This window comes from Eleutherodactylus coqui, chromosome 1 (assembly GCF_035609145.1).
Source record: "Eleutherodactylus coqui strain aEleCoq1 chromosome 1, aEleCoq1.hap1, whole genome shotgun sequence".
NCBI lineage: Eukaryota > Metazoa > Chordata > Amphibia > Anura > Eleutherodactylidae > Eleutherodactylus > Eleutherodactylus coqui.
Genome location: NC_089837.1, coordinates 39,354,197 through 39,374,274, shown reverse-complemented (window position 1 = coordinate 39,374,274; position 20,078 = coordinate 39,354,197). Strand labels below are relative to the sequence as shown.

General features: G+C 45.7%; 2 protein-coding genes across 2 annotated transcripts in view; both read left to right on the top strand.

Annotated features, from left to right (window-relative positions):
• LOC136612439 (zinc finger protein 721-like) overlaps nucleotides 1–20,078 on the top strand; it is a 564,334-nt gene that overhangs the window by 352,648 nt on the left and 191,608 nt on the right. The window lies entirely within an intron of this gene.
• LOC136615698 (zinc finger protein 420-like) overlaps nucleotides 1–20,078 on the top strand; it is a 39,140-nt gene that overhangs the window by 2,496 nt on the left and 16,566 nt on the right. Inside the window, exons 2-6 of the mRNA XM_066594177.1 lie at nucleotides 9,152–9,293; nucleotides 11,057–11,236; nucleotides 11,321–11,432; nucleotides 13,059–14,068; nucleotides 14,100–14,186. Coding sequence (XP_066450274.1) covers nucleotides 9,216–9,293; nucleotides 11,057–11,236; nucleotides 11,321–11,432; nucleotides 13,059–14,068; nucleotides 14,100–14,186 — 1,467 coding nt within the window. The 5' untranslated portion in view covers nucleotides 9,152–9,215. The remainder of the gene's footprint in view (nucleotides 1–9,151; nucleotides 9,294–11,056; nucleotides 11,237–11,320; nucleotides 11,433–13,058; nucleotides 14,069–14,099; nucleotides 14,187–20,078) is intronic.

Sequence of the window (20,078 nt, the reverse complement as noted above, 5' to 3'; positions counted from 1 at the left end):
TCTACCTCACCTCCATGTGTATATACTGAGGAGAATCTAACTAACCTCTATGTGTATATACTGAGGAGAATCTAACTAACCTCTGTGTGTATATACTGAGGAGAATCTACCTCCCCTCTATGTGTACATACTGAGGAGAATCCACCTCACCTCCATGTGTATATACTGAGGAGAATCTACCTCCCCTCTGTGTGTATGTACTGAGGAGAGTCTACCTCACCTCTATGTGCATATACTGAGGAGAATCTACCTCACCTCTGTGTGTATATACTGAAGAGAATCTATCTCACCTCTGTGTGTATATACTGAGGAGAATCTATCTCACCTCTGTGTGTATATACTGAGGAGAATCTACCTCACCTCTATGTGTATATACTGAGGAGAATCTACCTCACCTCTATGTGTATGTACTGTGGAGAATCTACTTCACCTCTGTGTGTATATACTGAGGAGAGTCTACCTCACCTCAATGTGTATATACTGAGGAGAATCTACCTCACCTCTGTGTGTATATACCGAGGAGAATCTCCCTCACCTCTATGTGTATATACTGAGGAGAATCTACCTCCCCTCTATGTGTACATACTGAGGAGAATCCACCTCACCTCTATGTGTATATACTGAGGAGAATCTACCTCACCTCCATGTGTATATACTGAGGAGAATCTACCTCACCTCTATGTGTATATACTGAGGAGAATCTAACTAACCTCTGTGTGTATATACTGAGGAGAATCTACCTCCCCTCTATGTGTACATACTGAGGAGAATCCACCTCACCTCTATGTGTATACTGAGGAGAGTCTACATCACCTTTATGTGTATAGACTGAGGAGAATCTCCCTCACCTCTGCGTATATACTGAGGAGAATCTTCCTCATCTCTGTGTGTATATACTGAGGAGAATCTAACTAACCTCTATGTGTATATACCGAGGAGAATCTACCTCACCTCTATGTGTATGTACTGTGGAGAATCTACCTCCCCTCTGTGTGTATATACTGGGGAGAGTCTTCCTCACCTCTATGTGTATATACTGAGGAGAATCTTCCTCACCTCTGTGTGTATATACTGAGGAGAATCTATCTCACCTCTGTGTGTATATACTGAGGAGAATCTACCTCACCTCTATGTGTATATACTGAGGAGAATCTACCTCACATCTATGTGTATATACTGAGGAGAATCTACCTCACCTCTATGTGTATATACTGAGGAGAATCTACCTCACCTCCATGTGTATGTACTGTGGAGAGTCTACCTCACCTCTGTGTGTATATACTGAGGAGAGTCTACCTCACCTCTGTGTGTATATACTGAGGAGAGTCTACCTCACCTCTGTGTGTATATGCTGAGGAGAATCTACCTCACCTCTGTGTGTATATACTGAGGAGAATCTCCCTCACCTCTATGTGTATACTGAGGAGAGTCTACATCACCTCTATGTGTATATACTAAGGAGAATCTACCTCAACTCCATGTGTATATGCTGAGGAGAATCTTCCTCACCTCTGCGTATATACTGAGGAGAATCTTCCTCATCTCTGTGTGTATATACTGAGGAGAATCTAACTAACCTCTATGTGTATATACCGAGGAGAATCTACCTCTCCTCTATGTGTATATACTGAGGAGAATCTACCTCACCTCTATGTGTATGTACTGTGGAGAATCTACCTCCCCTCTGTGTGTATATACTGGGGAGAGTCTTCCTCACCTCTATGTGTATATACTGAGGAGAATCTTCCTCACCTCTGTGTGTATATACTGAGTAGAATCTTCCTCACCTCTATGTGTATATACCGAGGAGAATCTACCTCACCTCTATGTGTATATACTAAGGAGAATCTACCTCCCCTCTATGTGTATGTACTGAGGAGAATCTACCTCCCCTCTGTGTGTATGTACTGAGGAGAGTCTACCTCACCTCTATGTGTATATACTGAGGAGAATCTACCTCACCTCTGTGTGTATATACTGAGGAGAATCTATCTCACCTCTGCGTGTATATACTGAGGAGAATCTACCTCACCTCTATGTGTATATACTGAGGAGAATCTACCTCACATCTATGTGTATATACTGAGGAGAATCTACCTCACCTCTATGTGTATATACTGAGGAGAATCTACCTCACCTCCATGTGTATGTACTGTGGAGAATCTACCTCACCTCTGTGTGTATATACTGAGGAGAGTCTACCTCACCTCTGTGTGTATATACTGAGGAGAGTCTACCTCACCTCTGTGTGTATATACTGAGGAGAGTCTACCTCACCTCTGTGTGTATATACTGAGGAGAGTCTACCTCACCTCTGTGTGTATATACTGAGGAGAGTCTACCTCACCTCTGTGTGTATATACTGAGGAGAATCTACCTCACCTCTGTGTGTATATACTGAGGAGAATCTACCTCACCTCTGTGTGTATATACTGAGGAGAATCTTCCTCACCTCTGTGTGTATATACTGAAGAGAGTCTACCTCCCCTCTAAGTGTATATACTGAGGAGAATCTACCTCACCTCTGTGTGTATATACTGAGGAGAATCTTCCTCACCTCTGTGTGTGTATATACTGAAGAGAGTCTACCTCCCCTCTAAGTGTATATACTGAGGAGAATCTACCTCACCTCTATGTGTATATACTGAGGAGAATCTACCTCCCCTCTGTGTGTATGTACTGAGGAGAGTCTACCTCACCTCTGTGTATATTCTGAGGAGAATCTACCTCACCTCTGTGTGTTTGTGTATATACTGAGGAGAATCTACCTCACCTCTGTGTATATACTGAGGAGAATCTACCTCACCTCTGTGTATATACTGAGGAGAATCTACCTCACATCTTTGTGTATATATTGAGGAGAATCTACCTCACATCTATGTGTATATACTGAGGAGAATCTACCTCACCTCTATGTGTATATACTGAGGAGAATCTCCCTCCCCTCTGTGTGTATATACTAAGGAGAATCTGACTCACCTCTGTGTGTATATACTGAGGAGAATCTGACTCACCTCTGTGTGTATATACTGAGGAGAATCTGCCTCCCCTCTGTGTGTGTATATACTGAGGAGAATCTACCTCCGCTCTGTGTGTACATACTGAGGAGAATCTACCTCACCTCTGTGCATATATACTGAGGAGAATCTACCTCCGCTCTGTGTGTATATACTGAGGAGAATCTACCTCACCTCTGTGCATATATACTGAGGAGAATCTACCTCCCCTCTGTGCGTATACACTGAGGAGAGTCTCCCTGCCCTCTGTGCGTATACACTTAGGAGAGTCTCCCTCCCCTCTGTGCGTATTCGCTGAGGAGAGTCTCCCTCCCCTCTGTGCGCATACGCTAAGGAGAGTCTCCCTCCCCCTGTGCGCATACGCTGAGGAGAGTCTCCCTCCCCTCTGTGCGCATACGCTGAGGAGAGTCTCCCTCTCCTCTGTGCGCGTACGCTGAGGAGAGTCTCCCTCTCCTCTGTGCGCGTTCGCTGAGGAGAGTCTCCCTCTCCTCTGTGCGCGTACGCTGAGGAGAGTCTCCCTCTCCTCTGTGCGCGTACGCTGAGGAGAGTCTCCCTCCCCTCTGTGCGCGTACACTGAGGAGAGTCTCCCTCCCCTCTGTGCGCGTACACTGAGGAGCGTCTCCCTCCCCTCTGTGCGCGTACGCTGAAGAGAGTCTCCCTCCCCTCTGTGCGCGTACGCTGAGGAGAGTCTCCCTCCCTTCTGTGCGCGTACGCTGAGGAGAGTCTCCCTCCCCTCTGTGCGCGTACGCTGAGGAGAGTCTCCCTCCATTCTGTGCGCGTACGCTGAGGAGAGTCTCCCTCCCCTCTGTGCGCGTACGCTGAGGAGAGTCTCCCTCCCCTCTGTGCGCGTACGCTGAGGAGAGTCTCCCTCCCCTCTGTGCGCGTACGCTGAGGAGAGTCTCCCTCCCCTCTGTGCGCGTACGCTGAGGAGAGTCTCCCTCCCCTCTGTGCGCGTACGCTGAGGAGAGTCTCCCTCCCCTCTGTGCGCGTACGCTGAGGAGAGTCTCCCTCCCCTCTGTGCGCGTACGCTGAGGAGCATTCACCTCACCTCTGTGCGTATACGCTGAGGAGAATCTACCTCACCTCTGTGTGTATACGCTGAGGAGAATCTACCTCACCTCTGTGCGTATACGCTGAGGAGAGTCTCCCTCACCTCTGTGCGTATACGCTGAGGAGAGTCTCCCTGCCCTCTGTGCGTATACACTGAGGATAGTCTCCCTCCCCTCTGTGCGCATACGCTAAGGAGAGTCTCCCTCCCCCTGTGCGCATACGCTGAGGAGAGTCTCCCTCCCCCTGTGCGCATACGCTGAGGAGAGTCTCCCTCCCCCTGTGCGCATACGCTGAGGAGAGTCTCCCTCCCCTCTGTGCGCATACGCTGAGGAGAGTCTCCCTCCCCTCTGTGCGCGTACACTGAGGAGAGTCTCCCTCCCCTCTGTGCGCGTACGCTGAGGAGAGTCTCCCTCCCCTCTGTGCGCGTACGCTGAGGAGAGTCTCCCTCCCCTCTGTGCGCGTACGCTGAGGAGAGTCTCCCTCCCCTCTGTGCGCGTACGCTGAGGAGAGTCTCCCTCCCCTCTGTGCGCGTACGCTGAGGAGAGTCTCCCTCCCCTCTGTGCGCGTACGCTGAGGAGAGTCTCCCTCTCCTCTGTGCGCGTACGCTGAGGAGAGTCTCCCTCCCCTCTGTGCGCGTACGCTGAGGAGAGTCTCCCTCCCCTCTGTGCGCGTACGCTGAGGAGAGTCTCCCTCCCCTCTGTGCGCGTACGCTGAGGAGAGTCTCCCTCCCCTCTGTGCGCGTACGCTGAGGAGAGTCTCCCTCCCCTCTGTGCGCGTACGCTGAGGAGAGTCTCCCTCCCCTCTGTGCGCGTACGCTGAGGAGAATCTACCTCACCTCTGTGCGTATACGCTGAGGAGAATCTACCTCACCTCTTTGCGTATACGCTGAGGAGAATCTTACTGGTGTTTGTGTGGATATACTGAAAGGACTGTAAAGTACATTAGGAAGTGGCCATGGACTGCAAGGATAAAGCCTTTAAGGCTAAGAAAAGGCTGCAACCCCCAGTCTGGGGGTAAAGTTGAATAACAAGAGGTGTTACCTTAAAGGTTAAAGAGTGGGAGGTGTGGCACATTCTGCAGAGGGACATCGATACATGCCGTCTGAGGACATATGTCCACGGGCAGATTTAAATTGCAGTATCTGTGTGGGATTCCCATGTGGATGATCTGCAATTTAAGTCACCCATAGGCATGCATGGGGATCCGCAGCTTTATTACAGCATGTGGGTTTTGTTCTGTGGACCTTCTGCTCTGGAAAACAAATCGCACCATGCTCCATTTTGCAATGGAAGCCTTCTGATCTGCGGCCTATCTCCAATTCTCCAACCTACATAAAGGTTAGCGAAACTAGGTGCGAATCTAGTATGCATCGTGTTAGCTTTTGATTTGTTTATATACAGTGGAGTTAAATATAAAATAAATTTATTTTTGAGGGTGAACCGAATACCGTGGATAATAAAATTCCTTTGTGCTACAGGGACGCAGTGGTCTTCGGAAATGGTGTCAATACCTAAGTCATGGGGGATATTAGAATAACGTGATGTAATGTCAGGCGTGGCCCAGTGGTAAGAAGGTTTCCAATTGATATTGGAAAGCTTGTTTATTAGAGATGAGCGAACGTACTCGGATAGGCACTACTCGTCCGAGTAATGTGCCTTATCCGAGTACCGCTGTACTCGTGCTCAAAGATTCGGGACGCTCCGCTGCTGACAGGTGAGTCGGAGCGGGGAGCGGGGCAGAGCGGCCGGGAGAGAAGGAGAGAAAGATCTCCCCTCCGTTCCTCCCCGCTCTCCCCTGCAGCTCCCCGCTCCGCAGCGCGTCCCGAATCTTTGAGCACGAGCACAGCGGTACTCGGATAAGGCACATTACTCGGACGAGTAGTGCCTATCCGAGTACGTTCGCTCATCTCTATTGTTTATGAATGAAGGTGCGTCTTTGAGAAGTGAATAGCATAGCATTGAAGGAGAATGTCAATATAATGAGATAAGGTGATGGTGGTGGTGGGGGGGGCAGAATAAGGGGGTCTATATGGACATCTGGAAGGTGGTGGAAAATAGTAAAAAACGAGGGACCTCAATAATGAGAATTTCTTGCATTTCTTCTGATGACCTGATCTATATGTGCTCTTTGGATCAGTTTAATGAATTTGCACTGAGTGGAAACAGTAGGGTCAGATTTGAATGGAATGTAATATTCTCTATCGCCCAAGATACGCATGGCTTCCTGAATGTAGGAAGGTCGGTCTTGTAGGACGATACTGCCACCCTTATCGGTGTTACCGATGACAAGATTTGGATCTTTGAGGAGCGAATCAAGATCTTGTTTCTGCTTTCTACTGAAGTTTCTCCTAACTGTTGTTAGCGCAAAATTCGCTATTCAATATACTGTGCGTTCCAAATTTGATAATATGTGCAGGCCTGGAGAGCCTTTCAAAGATCACAAGCCTACATCATGTGCCCCCAAAAGAGTCTCTGTCTTTATTAAGCGCGGGTAAAACTTAAATAAGTTTCAACACAGGACGTCAGGCAATTTAGCAGTTACAGTGAGCTGATAGGCCATTTCTCAGAGGGAGGTATTTGTGAGGTAGCTTGTGATGTCATCCATCTGGGAGGAACTTCAGTGATCACGCTCAGTTCATTCTTGAATTTGGTCTCATGAGAAGAACATCCTGTTTCTCCTCTCTGCTTGACCAAGATAAAGACAATCCTAGATAGGTTTTTGCCAGTTAGAACCGGTGTGACCAGTATTGGGACAATAGACACTGCTCCTTAAATTCTTGTGGAGGTGGGGGGGTGATGTTCCCTTCCCCCAGAGGTTCAGACCGGAAACACAACATAGCATCTTCACAGTTGACAAAAATACAGAAAATACATATAGGATATCTCCCACACTGTAAAACACTTATTAATGTTTCTAAAATCTGAAGATAATAAGCAAGCGTAGGTGTTGATATGGCTGCCCTTACAGTGTATGCTGTAAAAGGAGGATTTTGCTTTAAGGTTAGTATGAATGGGTTCTGGAGTAGAGGGGTTGGTAAGAATGAAGGTACCTGAATACCTACATTGGTATTAATATTATGATTAGTAGAATTGAAGGATAGAGAAATGATGGGTTAGTGTCAGCTATCTAATAAAAGTGTTGATATCAATGACTAGATCAAACTTGTTCAATTTTGGGCAGAAGACAGGCCTTTACTCAAGAGTTTGACCTCTGTTTGGGACAAAATACGTGACGAAAGATTGAAAATCTTCACTGTGCCAGTTTGTTCCTGTTTACCACTGGTTTGGCAATTCTTCCCCTTTCACCCCTTCTAGTGTGTCTTTTAGGTTCAGTTTCCTTTTTTGTCTTTTTTGGGGTATGCAATTAAAATATTTTGTGATATGTGTCGTCTTTGTCATCCATGGTACGTCGTGGTGGGTGAAAAGGTCAGCGGAAATTCTAGAAAAGATACCAAGTCGTTAAGCGGTAGGGAAATGGAAAGGTTGCGATGAAGTATTTCTTCTGAGCCACAGGCTCCATTCTTAGGGGTAGCAATTGATGAGTCCTCTAAGGTGGATTAGGGAGTGGACATGACTGAGTGTTGGGTGTGTTTAACAGTAGTTGCAGAACGATGGTCTACGTTTAGGGATTCGACTTCCTCAATTAGTGCGTCATAAAGTTTCTTACTGTCCTCAAATTAAGTAGAGGTTTCTAATGGAGGCATATATTTGGCGGTTGAAAGGTTTGTGAGGGATTATTCATAGTACCTGGCTCTGTATTGTTAGTTTGGGATGTATTTTGAGCGATAGTAATTTGGGGCCAGTGAGAAATAGGGGGTTGGGTCTAGTGGTGGCGCTTCAGTAGAGAGTTCGGTGGTGGTAAAAGGTATAGGTCTTGATGGTTAATGAACCTTGGGGTGAGCGTCAAAGGCGAGGAAAGAAGTCGGTCAAAGAAGTGGTGGGTGGTTAATAGGGATGTCCATAAGGGAAGGAAGAGAATTGGTAGTGGTTTGCTCGGAGAGTCGCCTGGAAAAGACTCTATGAAATAGTTTTGTTGTTAATGTATATTTCTGTTCTGTTAAGGTGCTAGTGGTTGGTTTATTATGGGTGTCTGATGTGGATCTTTTCCACATCCAAAATAGTCATCTCGATCCCTCTGTAGTTTATTTAACTTTCTATGGCCCCCTGCACATGGGCGGAAATTCTGCGGCGGGATTTCCTGCAGACTTTCAGCCCCTGCCCGCCTGCATAGGATTGCATTACAATACGCAATCCTATGCGAATGTACGCGGAAAAAAAAATCGCGGTATGCTCTATTTCTGTGCGAGTCTCCGCCGGCACATCAGAGAGCCGGATCCGGAGAGGTGAGTGCCGCACTGGTCCCTTCAGGGGCTCGGGTCGGGTCCCGCTGCAAGAATTCTCGCAGCGGGATCCGACCCGGCCATCTGCAGTTGGCCTATCTCTTTTTCAATATTCTATATACTAGACTAGAGCAGAGTGAGATTATGGAACTCTCTGCCTGAGGAAGTGGTGATGGCAAAATCAATCGAGGAATTTAAGAGGGGCTAGACGTCTGTTTGGAGCGCTGCAACATTGCAGGATATAGACATTAAATAACCAGAGGAGGGGTTGTTGATTCAGGTCTGGGAGTCAGGGATTCTGACTGCTAGTATGGAGTCGAGAAGGAATTTGTTCCCCCAAGAAGGGGGTAAATTGGATTCCGCCTCATAGTTTTTGTTTTTTTTTGCCTTCCTCTGGATCAACAAAGGGGGGTGGAAACAGGCTGAACTGGATAGACATTGTTTTTTTTCAGCCTTGCTTACTATGTTACTATATAGTGTCCTACCGTCCTACTACCTTTATTGGAGAGTGGCGCCTGTTTACCAGTTGTTTTTTTTCTATTTGATCCTCACATATCTGGCATGCCCAACGTTGATGGGTTCTTCTGGTTGGTAGCTTCACTATCCATCTAATTTTCGCAACCCTCTCCAGGACTTTTGGTTTCTAGATATTCATCTAGGACCCAAGCCTCTGATACCATTGGGTTTGCTCCACCCCGCTTCCTTTTCGCTGAATGATTTAGAGTTACTCCTTGTTTTCATAAAGGTGCCGGCAGTACAAGAACCCTCCAGTTCATCCAGTTCTCTACTATTCTCATCCGAAACTAAGGATGGAGAAGGACTGCAATGAGATAACCAAAAGAATATTAAACTTCACCTTGGAGATCATCTACCTGCTGACCGGAGAGGTAAACTTTTCTGTATTTCTATCATCTTTATTGTACTATGTAACCAGTCAGACTAAGTCCGGGCTTATATGACAGTATGCGTAATACCCTGCGTGATCGAATAATATCAATGTATACATGCAAATATGAGCGAAACAGCGTAAGGCAATGTATTTGATTGTCTGCAAATTACTGAGTATCATACATGCTTAATATGTGGTAAACTTGTGTTTTATGTGAGCTTGGCCTAAGGCAAGAGAAAATCCATTCTAGGAAGTAATAGGGACAATCCAGTGTCCGGTATAACGGCTTCCAGACCTTCCAAGTGAGGAAGAACTAAAGAACTGAACAGCAGAGAATGTGAAGATCGGCCACCAATATGGTCACTTCTGTATGGTGGGAACCAATGAGCTAATAGTAATGTTGTAGGGGCAATGAGAATGGTAAGTAGGCTCCTTGTAATGAGGAGAATAGGGCAGCCAGGAACCAGCAAAATCCTGGAAACTTGGAATTTTGGTTCTAATTTGAAACCTAGAAAATTGACAGCAAAGCTCCAGGTACATTGAGTCTAACCTTATAGTATTTCCATTTATTTTTCCATTTAGGATCGATATACGTTTATCTCAAACCTGCTTGAATTCATTTAGTGCCCCTTTACACGAGCCGATGATCAGGTATTACCGATCTGAACGATCGTTTCCTCGATCACCGGCCTTTTCGTATTTGTTGGTTGTGAATATTCACAAACGCTTTTTTATTGGCTGATCATGTCTCTTATATGAGCATAAAACGTTGCATTCTTTCCCAGCACACGTTCTCTTGTAAACGGCAGATGAACTTACGACAAATGCGTTCTGTATGGGGACAAGCCATCGTAATAATGGTGGTTTGTCACCATATGAGCAATAATCTGCCTGTGTAAACATTGTTAACAAGCACTGACCAACATGTTCATTATTAGTCAGAGCTCTGTAGATGCTCCACTCAGTTCAAGCCCCATCTCACTGTAAGGGGTCCAATGAGGAAATGCAGAGGGCTCTGGATCTCAGTTCTCGGGATCAATTTGTGTTTTGGCACTGAGACCTTCTCAATCATGTGGATTGTCAATTGTGGACTAATCCCTATAAGTACTTCTAAGTCATTCCTTTATCAGTTTTATGCTTAAAGGGGTTTTCCAGGCAGTGCCCGGTGACAGAGCCGGGATGCACCAGGTTGTAACTGAAGCCGCGGCTCCGACCCATGTGTAGTGACTGGTGCACATAATTGCAGACGTAGCTCTCATTGATATCACTGCACCAGCTATTGTGTATCCTGGCACCGATAGCAGGCGCTGCCTGAGAAACCTCTTTAACCCTTTCCAATCCACTGTCTGACGTCTAAAGACATTCTGATTGAAGCCTGTACAGCTCCGATGTTGGAAGACGTCCGGCAGGGTATTCTTACTGTAGATTACTGGCCGCTCTGTTGTCGGGGGCCTCTCCAGCATGTCCCATACCACAGTACTGGCTCTAGCCAGCAGATGGCACCATTGTATAATGGCAGAAAGAGAAAGCCCCCTAGGAAACCCTGAATCCAAAATTGGATTGCAAAGGGTTAAGGCCCTCCACCATTTTTATAATCCATCTTTAGACTTGAATGTTGTATGTTATCAATGTCTTTTTGTAGATGAGGTCACCAAAACTGATCACAGTACTCCAGATGTGGTCTCTCTAGAGCTCTATATCGCTGCCTGCTGAGGGATGAATACTGGATTCAGTCCTCTACGTGTCTCTCTCCATACACAGGATTACACAATAATAAAGAAGACATCGGGTGATGATGTGACTCCCAGCAGCCATCTCCATGAGTCAGGAGGATGGAGCCGGAGCCAAAGCCCCATCACAGAGGCTCCTCCTCACTTACTGATACATGAGCAGAAGATCCTAGAACTCATCAACAAGATCACTGAGCTGCTGACTGGAGAGGTGACACTGCTGGGAATGCTGGGAAATTATACAGTAACAGCACTAGAGGTGTCTGGGTAATGACGGTATCATTGTGTGTGTCAGGTTCCTATAAGGTGTCAGGATGTCGCTGTCTATTTCTCCATGGAAGAGTGGGAGTATTTAGAAGAACACAAGGACGTCATAATAGAGAACCACCAGCTTCCGATATCACAAGGTAAGTACCCTTTTGCATGAATTCTAGGATAGATTAAAGGCCCATTTGGACACAACGATTAACACTCAAAATTTGCTCAAAAGCCATCTTTTGAGCAATAATTGTTGTGTCTAAAAGGGCCCATCTTTCACTGTTCTGCCAAAGAAACAGTTTTCAGTTCTGCTTGAAAACCATTGTTCCGCATAACAGCTGCTAAGCAGGACTGCACGGTGTGCTCTGCCCAGGAAGAGCTGATTACAGCTGATAACGATGTATCAGCTGTTCTTAGCTGTCAGTCCACCGGCAGATCAAAGGAACATTCCTTGACTGCAGCTCCTGGCAGCTCACATGTTACTACTTGTTACTATTAGGCATTAGTACCAAGTAGTAGTTTATGCAAAATGATCACTCAAAAGACATCTTTTGAGCAATAAAGGTCTTTTATTGCTCAAAAGATGTGACATAGATTATGCGTATATGGTGTGGATATCACAGGGACGCTGTTACCAGCTCTCGCGGAAATCTGATTATTTTGTGCTAGGGAGGATGGGTGGGGTAGTGACCAATGGGCTGTTAACCTCTATGCTGTATGCATAGCGGGTGGTGTGTCTGACTGCAACCATGTGGGAGCTTTTACATCTCCAGGTGACCCTGTACCTCCATCCTTCAGCAGGGGTGGATGGGTATAGTAGTATCTTCTGAGGTAGTACTCCACCTCGTGCCTCTGGAGACTTCGTGGGCCTGCAAACCTGTGAAGACCCTGGGGACGGGGGAAGGAGGAGGGTAGTATGGCTCAGAAGGTTCCTCTAGATCCTGCAGGGCCCCTTGTGTGGTGGAGGATGGGCACTGCAATGTGTCTTCAGGGTGTTCTTTGCCCTGTGATTGAGGACAGATGTTCATTGTATTCTGATAACTCCCCTCCAGGGACTCCACAATTGTCTGAAGTACCCCTCTTCTCCTGAAAGACTCTCTGTTTGGCCTTGGAGCTCCACCCCCTGACCACAGGTCCAGTCTTCTGCCTCCCTGCCGGTTCTTCTACCTGTTCTGGAGAGGCACCATGTGAAAGGCCATCCTGCTCCTTCACATCTCCTGGCGGCCTCCCAAGGATTGCTTTACTCACCTCCTATGGCCTAGGAGCAGTTGTGGCAGTGCCGTCACTACTTCTTTCAGCCAGGCGCCTAAGTGTGTGCTCTGGCACATGCTCCGCTAGCAGGCCACCTGCATCTTCCAAGCCTGAAGCCATGCTCTGGAATTGCGGCGGTGAACGCAATCCCAGGGCGAGGTCAGAAGTCGCCCAATGCTAAGGGAGCCCCCACCTGAGTTCCCTGATGGCAATGAGTCCTCCCCTTCTTACCGCTACCCATTTGATGCTAGTTTGGAACCTCTTCTCAGAACTAGAGCTTTGTATCAAGCTGCCTCCCTCTGCCATGGCACGCCATGCCAGAACATGTTTTATAAGATGGTTATATTAATGAAATAAAGAAGTTGAGCTGCTAACCCCTTTGTACTTGCATATTTATTATAGGGTTGCATCTTAATTCCATTTTTTTTCCACATTGTTGGTTCCATAATAGGAATCTTACACTTTTTTGTTTACTCTGTTATGTGAGAATAAAAATCATAAAAATTCATTTTTAATCCTAACAGATAATCACAGTGAGAACTCTGAGGGAATTCTGTTACCACCAAATTATAAAGTGGAAGATGAAGATCTCATGCAGCACTCTTCAGAAGAAAACTTCATTACTCTTCATGCATATCCAGAATGGAACAATACAGATATATTATTTAAGACCTCTAATCACGAGGAACATTCTCCTGACCAATCACAAATTGTTACCACACGCATCGGTCACAAAGGGAGTAAAAAGTATCAATGTAGTGAATGTGGGAAACCTTTTACAAAAAGCTCACATCTTTTTACACAGAAAAAAAATCCTAGAATGAAAAAGCCGTACTCATGTTCAGAATGTGGGAAATGTTCTATTACTGAAGTCAAACTCAAAGATCATCAGATAATTCATAGGGAAGAGAAGACCTTTTCTTGTGTAGAATGTGGGAAATGTTTTCCATATAAATCACATCTTGTTAAACATGAGAGAATCCACACTGGAGAGAAGCCATATTCATGTTCAGGATGTGGGAAATGTTTCACAAATAAATCAGATTGCGTTAGACATGAGAGAATTCATACAGGAGAGAAGCCGTTTTCATGTTCAGAATGTGGGAAACGATTCACACATAAATCAGATCTTGTAAGTCACCAAAGAATTCACACAGGAGAGAAGCCCTTTTCGTGTTCAGAATGCGGGAAAAGTTTTATTCGGAAATCAAATCTTCTCAGACATCAGAGAATTCACACAGGAGAGAAACCATATTCATGTATGAGATGTGGGAAATGTTTTGCAAATAATACACAACTTATTTCACATCAGAGTATTCACACACTGAAGAGGCTGTTTAAATGTTCAGAATGCGGGAGATGTTTTAGCGATAAATCAAGCCTTAATAGACACCAGAGAATTCACACAGGGGAGAAGCCATTTCCATGTTCAGAATGTGGGAAATGTTTTAGGGTGAAATCCGTTCTCGTTAAACATCAGAGAAGTCACGCCAGTAGAGAAGCTGTTCCCATGTTCAGAATGTGGGAAATGTTTTAGGGTGAAATCACTTCCTGTTAAACATTAGGGAGTTCACACAGGAGAGAAGCTGCTTTCATGTTCAGAATGTGGGAAATGTTTTAGACTCAAATCTATCTTGTTAACCATCAGAGAAGTCTCACAATGAGAGAAACCACATTCATGCTCTGAATATGGGAAATGTTTTACTACTAAAGCCAGGCATAGGGATCATCAGAGATATTGCACAGGGGAGAAGCCGTTTCGAGGTTATGTGGAAAAAAAATCAAATTTTTAAATTTATGACAATTCACAAAGAGAAGCTTTTTTCCTTGTTAATGTGCAAAAGGCATTAAAAGCAGATAGTGTTTTTTATTAACACTTCATGTTCTTTATAGACATTTAAGAGCCTATCAGAGTTTTTTGGGGTGGCATTAGTCTAGATCTGTCAAACACTGAAAATGAGGGTTAGCTGAGGTCAACTGTAACCGCGATCCATGAAGGCTCCTTTATAGAGATGAGTGAACGTGCTAGTTTAGGACAATTACTCGATCGAGCATCGCTTTTTTCGAGTAACTGCCTAATCGGGGGGCACCGGGGGGGGGGGAGTGGGAGGGAAAGAGAGAGAGCTCCCCCTGTTCCCCACTGCCACCCCGCCCCCCGAATCCTTTCACCCGAGTAGGCAGTTACTCGAAAAAAGGGATGCTCGATCGAGTAACTGTCATAAACGAGCACGCTCGCTCATCTCTACTCCTTTACTTTCAAAGCATTGAAGATGAATTGTCCCTTTCGTATTACTGTATTCACTCACTGCAGGAGAATGTGGAGTGACAGTGGAAAAAGTAAGGATTCCCTGTGTGAACTTTGTATTTCTAACGTAGATTTTCTAACTTGTGGGCATTCATTAACCCTTACCAATCCAATTTCCCTGCCACTCGCATCCTCCCCAGCTCTTATTTATTTTGGGTGGGAAAGCGCATTATGGATTCCTTGGAATTACTCCATTGAAACCCATAAAAATGACCCGTCATGGTGATTTTATTACTAATTTTTTTTAAATTAACTGTGACTTAATATGTATATTAGACTATACAGGAGAGTCAGACGTCGGACCTCTCTCCTGCATACTATAATTTATATATGTAGAATTGGACTCCGATGGTGGACCTCTCTTCTACATAGCATGAAATCTCAATGTCGGATGAGGTCCGACATTGAATTGGAAAAGGTTAAAATAGTATTTATTGCTAAAGGTGATGAGAGTGAACAGAATAAATTACACATTTTATTCATAATTATTTGCTAAATAAATTAAAAAAATGACACAAATATGTGATTCTCTTCTGTGTTTCGAATACCCGATACCGCTCCTTTTGGCAAAGCAACCTCTAGTAGGCATCATTCACACTTGCATGTTTTGGTCAATATTTGTAACCCAAAGCAAAGAGTTTGTCTAAAACAGTAAAAGCCTTTCACTTGTAGTTTACTCTGTCTGTGTTGTACTTCTGGTTTTGACTTCCACATATAGATACAAGTTACTGACCAAAATACACAAATAAGAATGAATGTGTCCTTGCTGTCCACTACTTGGGAGATTTTGCTTCCCGCCCTGCCATGGAGATTATGCACAGCTACTGATTAAGGGTGGCTTCACACGAGCGTGTTTTTCTGCGTACATAGGTGCGCACTCCTGTACGTGCAAAAACACGTGTGTATGAAGGTCCGTACATTGCCTTCAATGAAACCACCCGCAGCAGGCAATGGTCTGCTGGCACCCCTGAATTGTTTTTCAGGGAAGGGCTTTACATATGAGCCCTTTCCTGAAAAACAAGAATTTTCGTGTAAAAAAATACTTACCTGTCCGCCGCTGCCATGTCCCCGCGGGGATGAAGAACACATCTGCTGCCTGCTGCAGATGTTTCCTTCATCCCCGCGAGGAAAAAGAATTCCCTGCTGCACCTGCCATATCTGTGACAGATGCAGCAAAGGAATTCTTAATTCCTGCAGGGAATAAAGAATTCCCTACCACAGCTGTCACAGATGCCACAGCTTTAAATATAAGCCCTTCTCTGACAAACAAGGAAAACGTGGTGTAAAAAAAAAAAAAATCATACTCCCCTTTCTTCAGCTACTGGGGCTCCGCAGCATCCTCTCTGCGCTGTCCCCGGCTCAGTAATGCAGTTCTTTCAGCAGCCAACCAGATGGACCTCAGCCAATCACAGGCAGCTCTCGCTGAATGACTGACAAGCGAGAGCTGCCTGTGATTGGCTGAGTGCCTCAGCCAATCATAAGCAGCTCTTTCAGCAGACGGGGATTTTAAATCCCCGCCTGCTGAAAGAACTGCATTACAGAGACAGGGACAGTGCATAGAAGATGCGGCTGAGCCCCGGCAGCTGAAGAAAGGTGAGTATGATTTCTTTATTTATTTTTTTCCCTCACCACTTTTCCTTGTTTTTCAGGGAAGGGCTTCTATTTAAAGCCCTTCCCTGAAAAACAATTACAGGATGCCGGCAGCTGGATCACCTACTGCAGCTGTCATCTGTGACAGCTGTGGTAATGAATTCTGTATTCCCCACAGGGATGAAGAATTCCTTTGCTGCATCTGTCACAGATGAAGGATGAAGAAAACATATGCCGCAAGTAGCAGCCACGGCTCCATTGAAGACAATATGTGCATTCCCTATGGTGCACGCATGTCCTATATTTAGAGGCACGCACCTGTAAAACACAGACATGTGCACACACCATAGGGAATGCTTTTGTACTAATAGAAGCGTGTTTTTGTGTGTACATATGCACGCACAAAAACACGCTTGTGTGAAGCCACCCTAAGTAAAGCAGTCACAAGTCATTAGATTTCCATCACCTGTTCTCAAGTCAGTATGAGGTTTTTCTGGTGAAATGCCATTTTTAGTTTTGCCAAACCTGTCTTCTGGTCCTGTGGCCAAATAACTTCTTATATTTGCCTAGCTGTACTTGATCAAGCTTTAGTCTTTATTTTCTGGACAGTAAAAGTTTTCTCCAGGCACACCCCAATGTAATTTTTGCAATGGTAGACATTAACGGCTTCTTTACACGTGCATAAAAATCACAGCATGCTCGATTTTTGTGCGCACCTCCCTTATAAGTCTAAGGGAGGTGCGCAAATGCATGCCCAAGGGGATGCATGAAGCAGTGCGCAAAACTGTGTAATACTAGACTGCTATTGAATTGCGGATCGCTCGATTCTACAGAGATCACTAGAGCCCATCTGCGGAGCATGCTGTGATTTCTTTTCCGCACGTGGCATCTGCAAATCGACTCCTCGGGTGTTAATTGAAGTACGGGCGCCCCATGCTTCCCTATGCAGGAGCAGATGTCCCGCAATTCAAATCCACCCATTGACATTGGACCTAAGGCATTCAGCTTATTTAGTAACTGGGACGTTTGGATGTCTGCTTAGCTGGGGGAGAGGGGCTAGGTTCACAGGCTACCTCCCTGCTCTCATATCTGCCTTCAGTGTGCACACAAGCTCTGCCTCTCCTGGTGTTATATTTGTCCGACCTAGTATATGCAGCCATTTTTATGCTATAGGCGTGTTTGCATGGTTATAGAGGGGATGGCTGCCATAATGGCTGTTTTGAATTCATGCAGCAACAAGCCTGTGGGATTTTGAACGAACTCATGATCTTTGGGCACATTTTAATGGGAAAAAAAATGTTATTGATTGTCATTTCTATTACTATTTTCATAGTTATATAAGCTAATTCCCATTGGCTCCAGGGTATCATGTGGGACATCTGGAGTACTCAGGCACCATAGAGAGGTTGTTAGGTTGTGCTGCTGGAGTTTGTTGTTCTACAGGGTTTAAGGAGCACACCTGCACAGGTGAGGGTTAATGAGCTGGCTGGGTGTGGTTGTTTAGGTCAGCCAATCCCCTGGGTCTGGGTGTAGATATATACCCCAGCCGCTCTGCACTGAGGAAGTTGTATTTCCTCAGTCTTGTCTGCTGTGTGAGTAGTGTCTGGTCAGCTTGCAGCTTGCTGTGTGTGTAGTGTCCTGTGCTGCCTGTTTAGTGTCTTGCTAGAGTAAGGACTGCAGGACACGAGGAGCCTTGTCGGGGCCTTGCAGCTTAAGTTCATTGGCCAATGTACGAACTAATCCCTCGCTTTTATATTCAGCTTTACCATCTGCTTTAGCATGCGAGGTTGTGTGGTAAGTGAGTTTGTGCATTTAATGTGTCAGTTCCGCCTGGTTGCGAGTATCACCCTTTCAGGGAGAGTAGGGCCGAAGTTCCAGTGTAGGGCCGCCTTTATTGAGGCGATCGCTTTGCTTGTAGGTAGGGCCAAGTCATCTTCCCTGCAGCACAGAGTCCGTTTCCCCTAACCCGTGTCTTTCGGTCATGTTCGTGCGGGCCTTGTTTTTAGTTGCCCACACGAACATAACAGAGGTGCACTGGATCCTGTTGTGTAGTTTGTGCCAGATAATAGACAGGAAGCATTGGCTACCTACTGGGTGCTGAATCGGGCTCACACGTATGGCCACACCAAAGTCAGGCCTACGGCCTTTAGAAGCAAGGACTTGCTGCTCAGATCATGGGTATCCCCAGCACTGTTGAGATGATGTCTGTATTTTTTGGATGTCTGTGACTGCCAACATGCTCCCCCGCTGCCACCAGGACGCATGCTTTACTGCTTCGAACCCATAGGCTTTTTATGTCATTGTTTGGGACTTGCACTCGGTGTACACTGCAACATGACACACTGTGACATTAAGGACTTTGCCATCATTACCTTAATTACAGCGGCGTCTGCTACATAACAGAGACTGTTACTGAGTGGAGAGTGAGTGAAACCCTGACTAGGTAAGACCCTATCACCTCGAATACAGGGTGGAGGGCCCTAACACCACCCATGGACACCCTGTTTCATGGTCACAGCATATATAGATATCACTATACATGCTGCATCTGTGCAAACAGACTTCACCTGGTAAAGCAGCTAATAAAGATAAATTATTAAGAATTATGCTGCTTTGTCCACAGCAAATTGGGGACACATATAATGTGTTCTTGGCAGTAACTGGTGGAATTAATCCTCCTCTTAAAATGTAACAGGGACTAATTGACTAACATGTACAGGGTGATTCATAGAGAATAGGGGGAAAGTAAAGCTGATTCAGTCATTGATGAATTGAAACACACCCAGTGGACACTACCACAGTGGGGCAAGCTGGTGAATCCACCCCCCCCCCCCCCCAAAAAAAAAACCGTGTATCTTCTTTGTAGGAGCCAAAGGCGCTGTGCTACCAATGAACTCTTCTGTCTATTCCAACTATAGTGGTGCACACTCTGTCAATACCTTCACATGCCTATAATCAATGTTCACATCACCGGTGTACCGCCAGGGGTCGCAATGTGACCCGGCTCCTCGGAGAAGGGGGCCCATGCCATATAATGTCTAACCGCTGTCAGACGGCTTCGGGTGGCGCTCAGGGAGGGGAGGACCAAACATGAAATTTGGCATGACCATTCTTTAGGTCCCAAATAGCCCAATACCCATCAGGAAAGCTGTTGCGACTTTAACCCTTTCCAATCTACTGTCTGACGTCTAAAGTCATTATAATTTAAGGCTGTACAGCTCCGATGTTGGAAGACGTCCGTCGGGGTTCTCTTACTGTATATTGCCAGCCTCTCTGCTGTTGGAGCCTATCCAACGTGTCACATCATGCAGTACTGGCTTTAGCCAGCAGATAGCGCTGTTGTATAACGGCAGAAAAATAGTAAGCCCCCTAGGAAAACCAGGATACAAATTGGACTAGAAAGGATTAATATTCAATACTAAGCACAAAAGTAAATGACCCCCCTGTGCTATGCTAATTCTCTAACTTCCCAGTGTGTACTACAAGTGTGAAATTTGGCACGACCATTCTTCAGGTCCTAAATAGGATAGGTTCGCTGTACTGCACATGGTCCTCATGGCTCGCCGTCGGACATGCACAGTACAGTTTATTTTTTTTAAATCTCCTGTTTCCCCTCGGATCCGTGTGCTATGGATCGGATGGCTTCCAT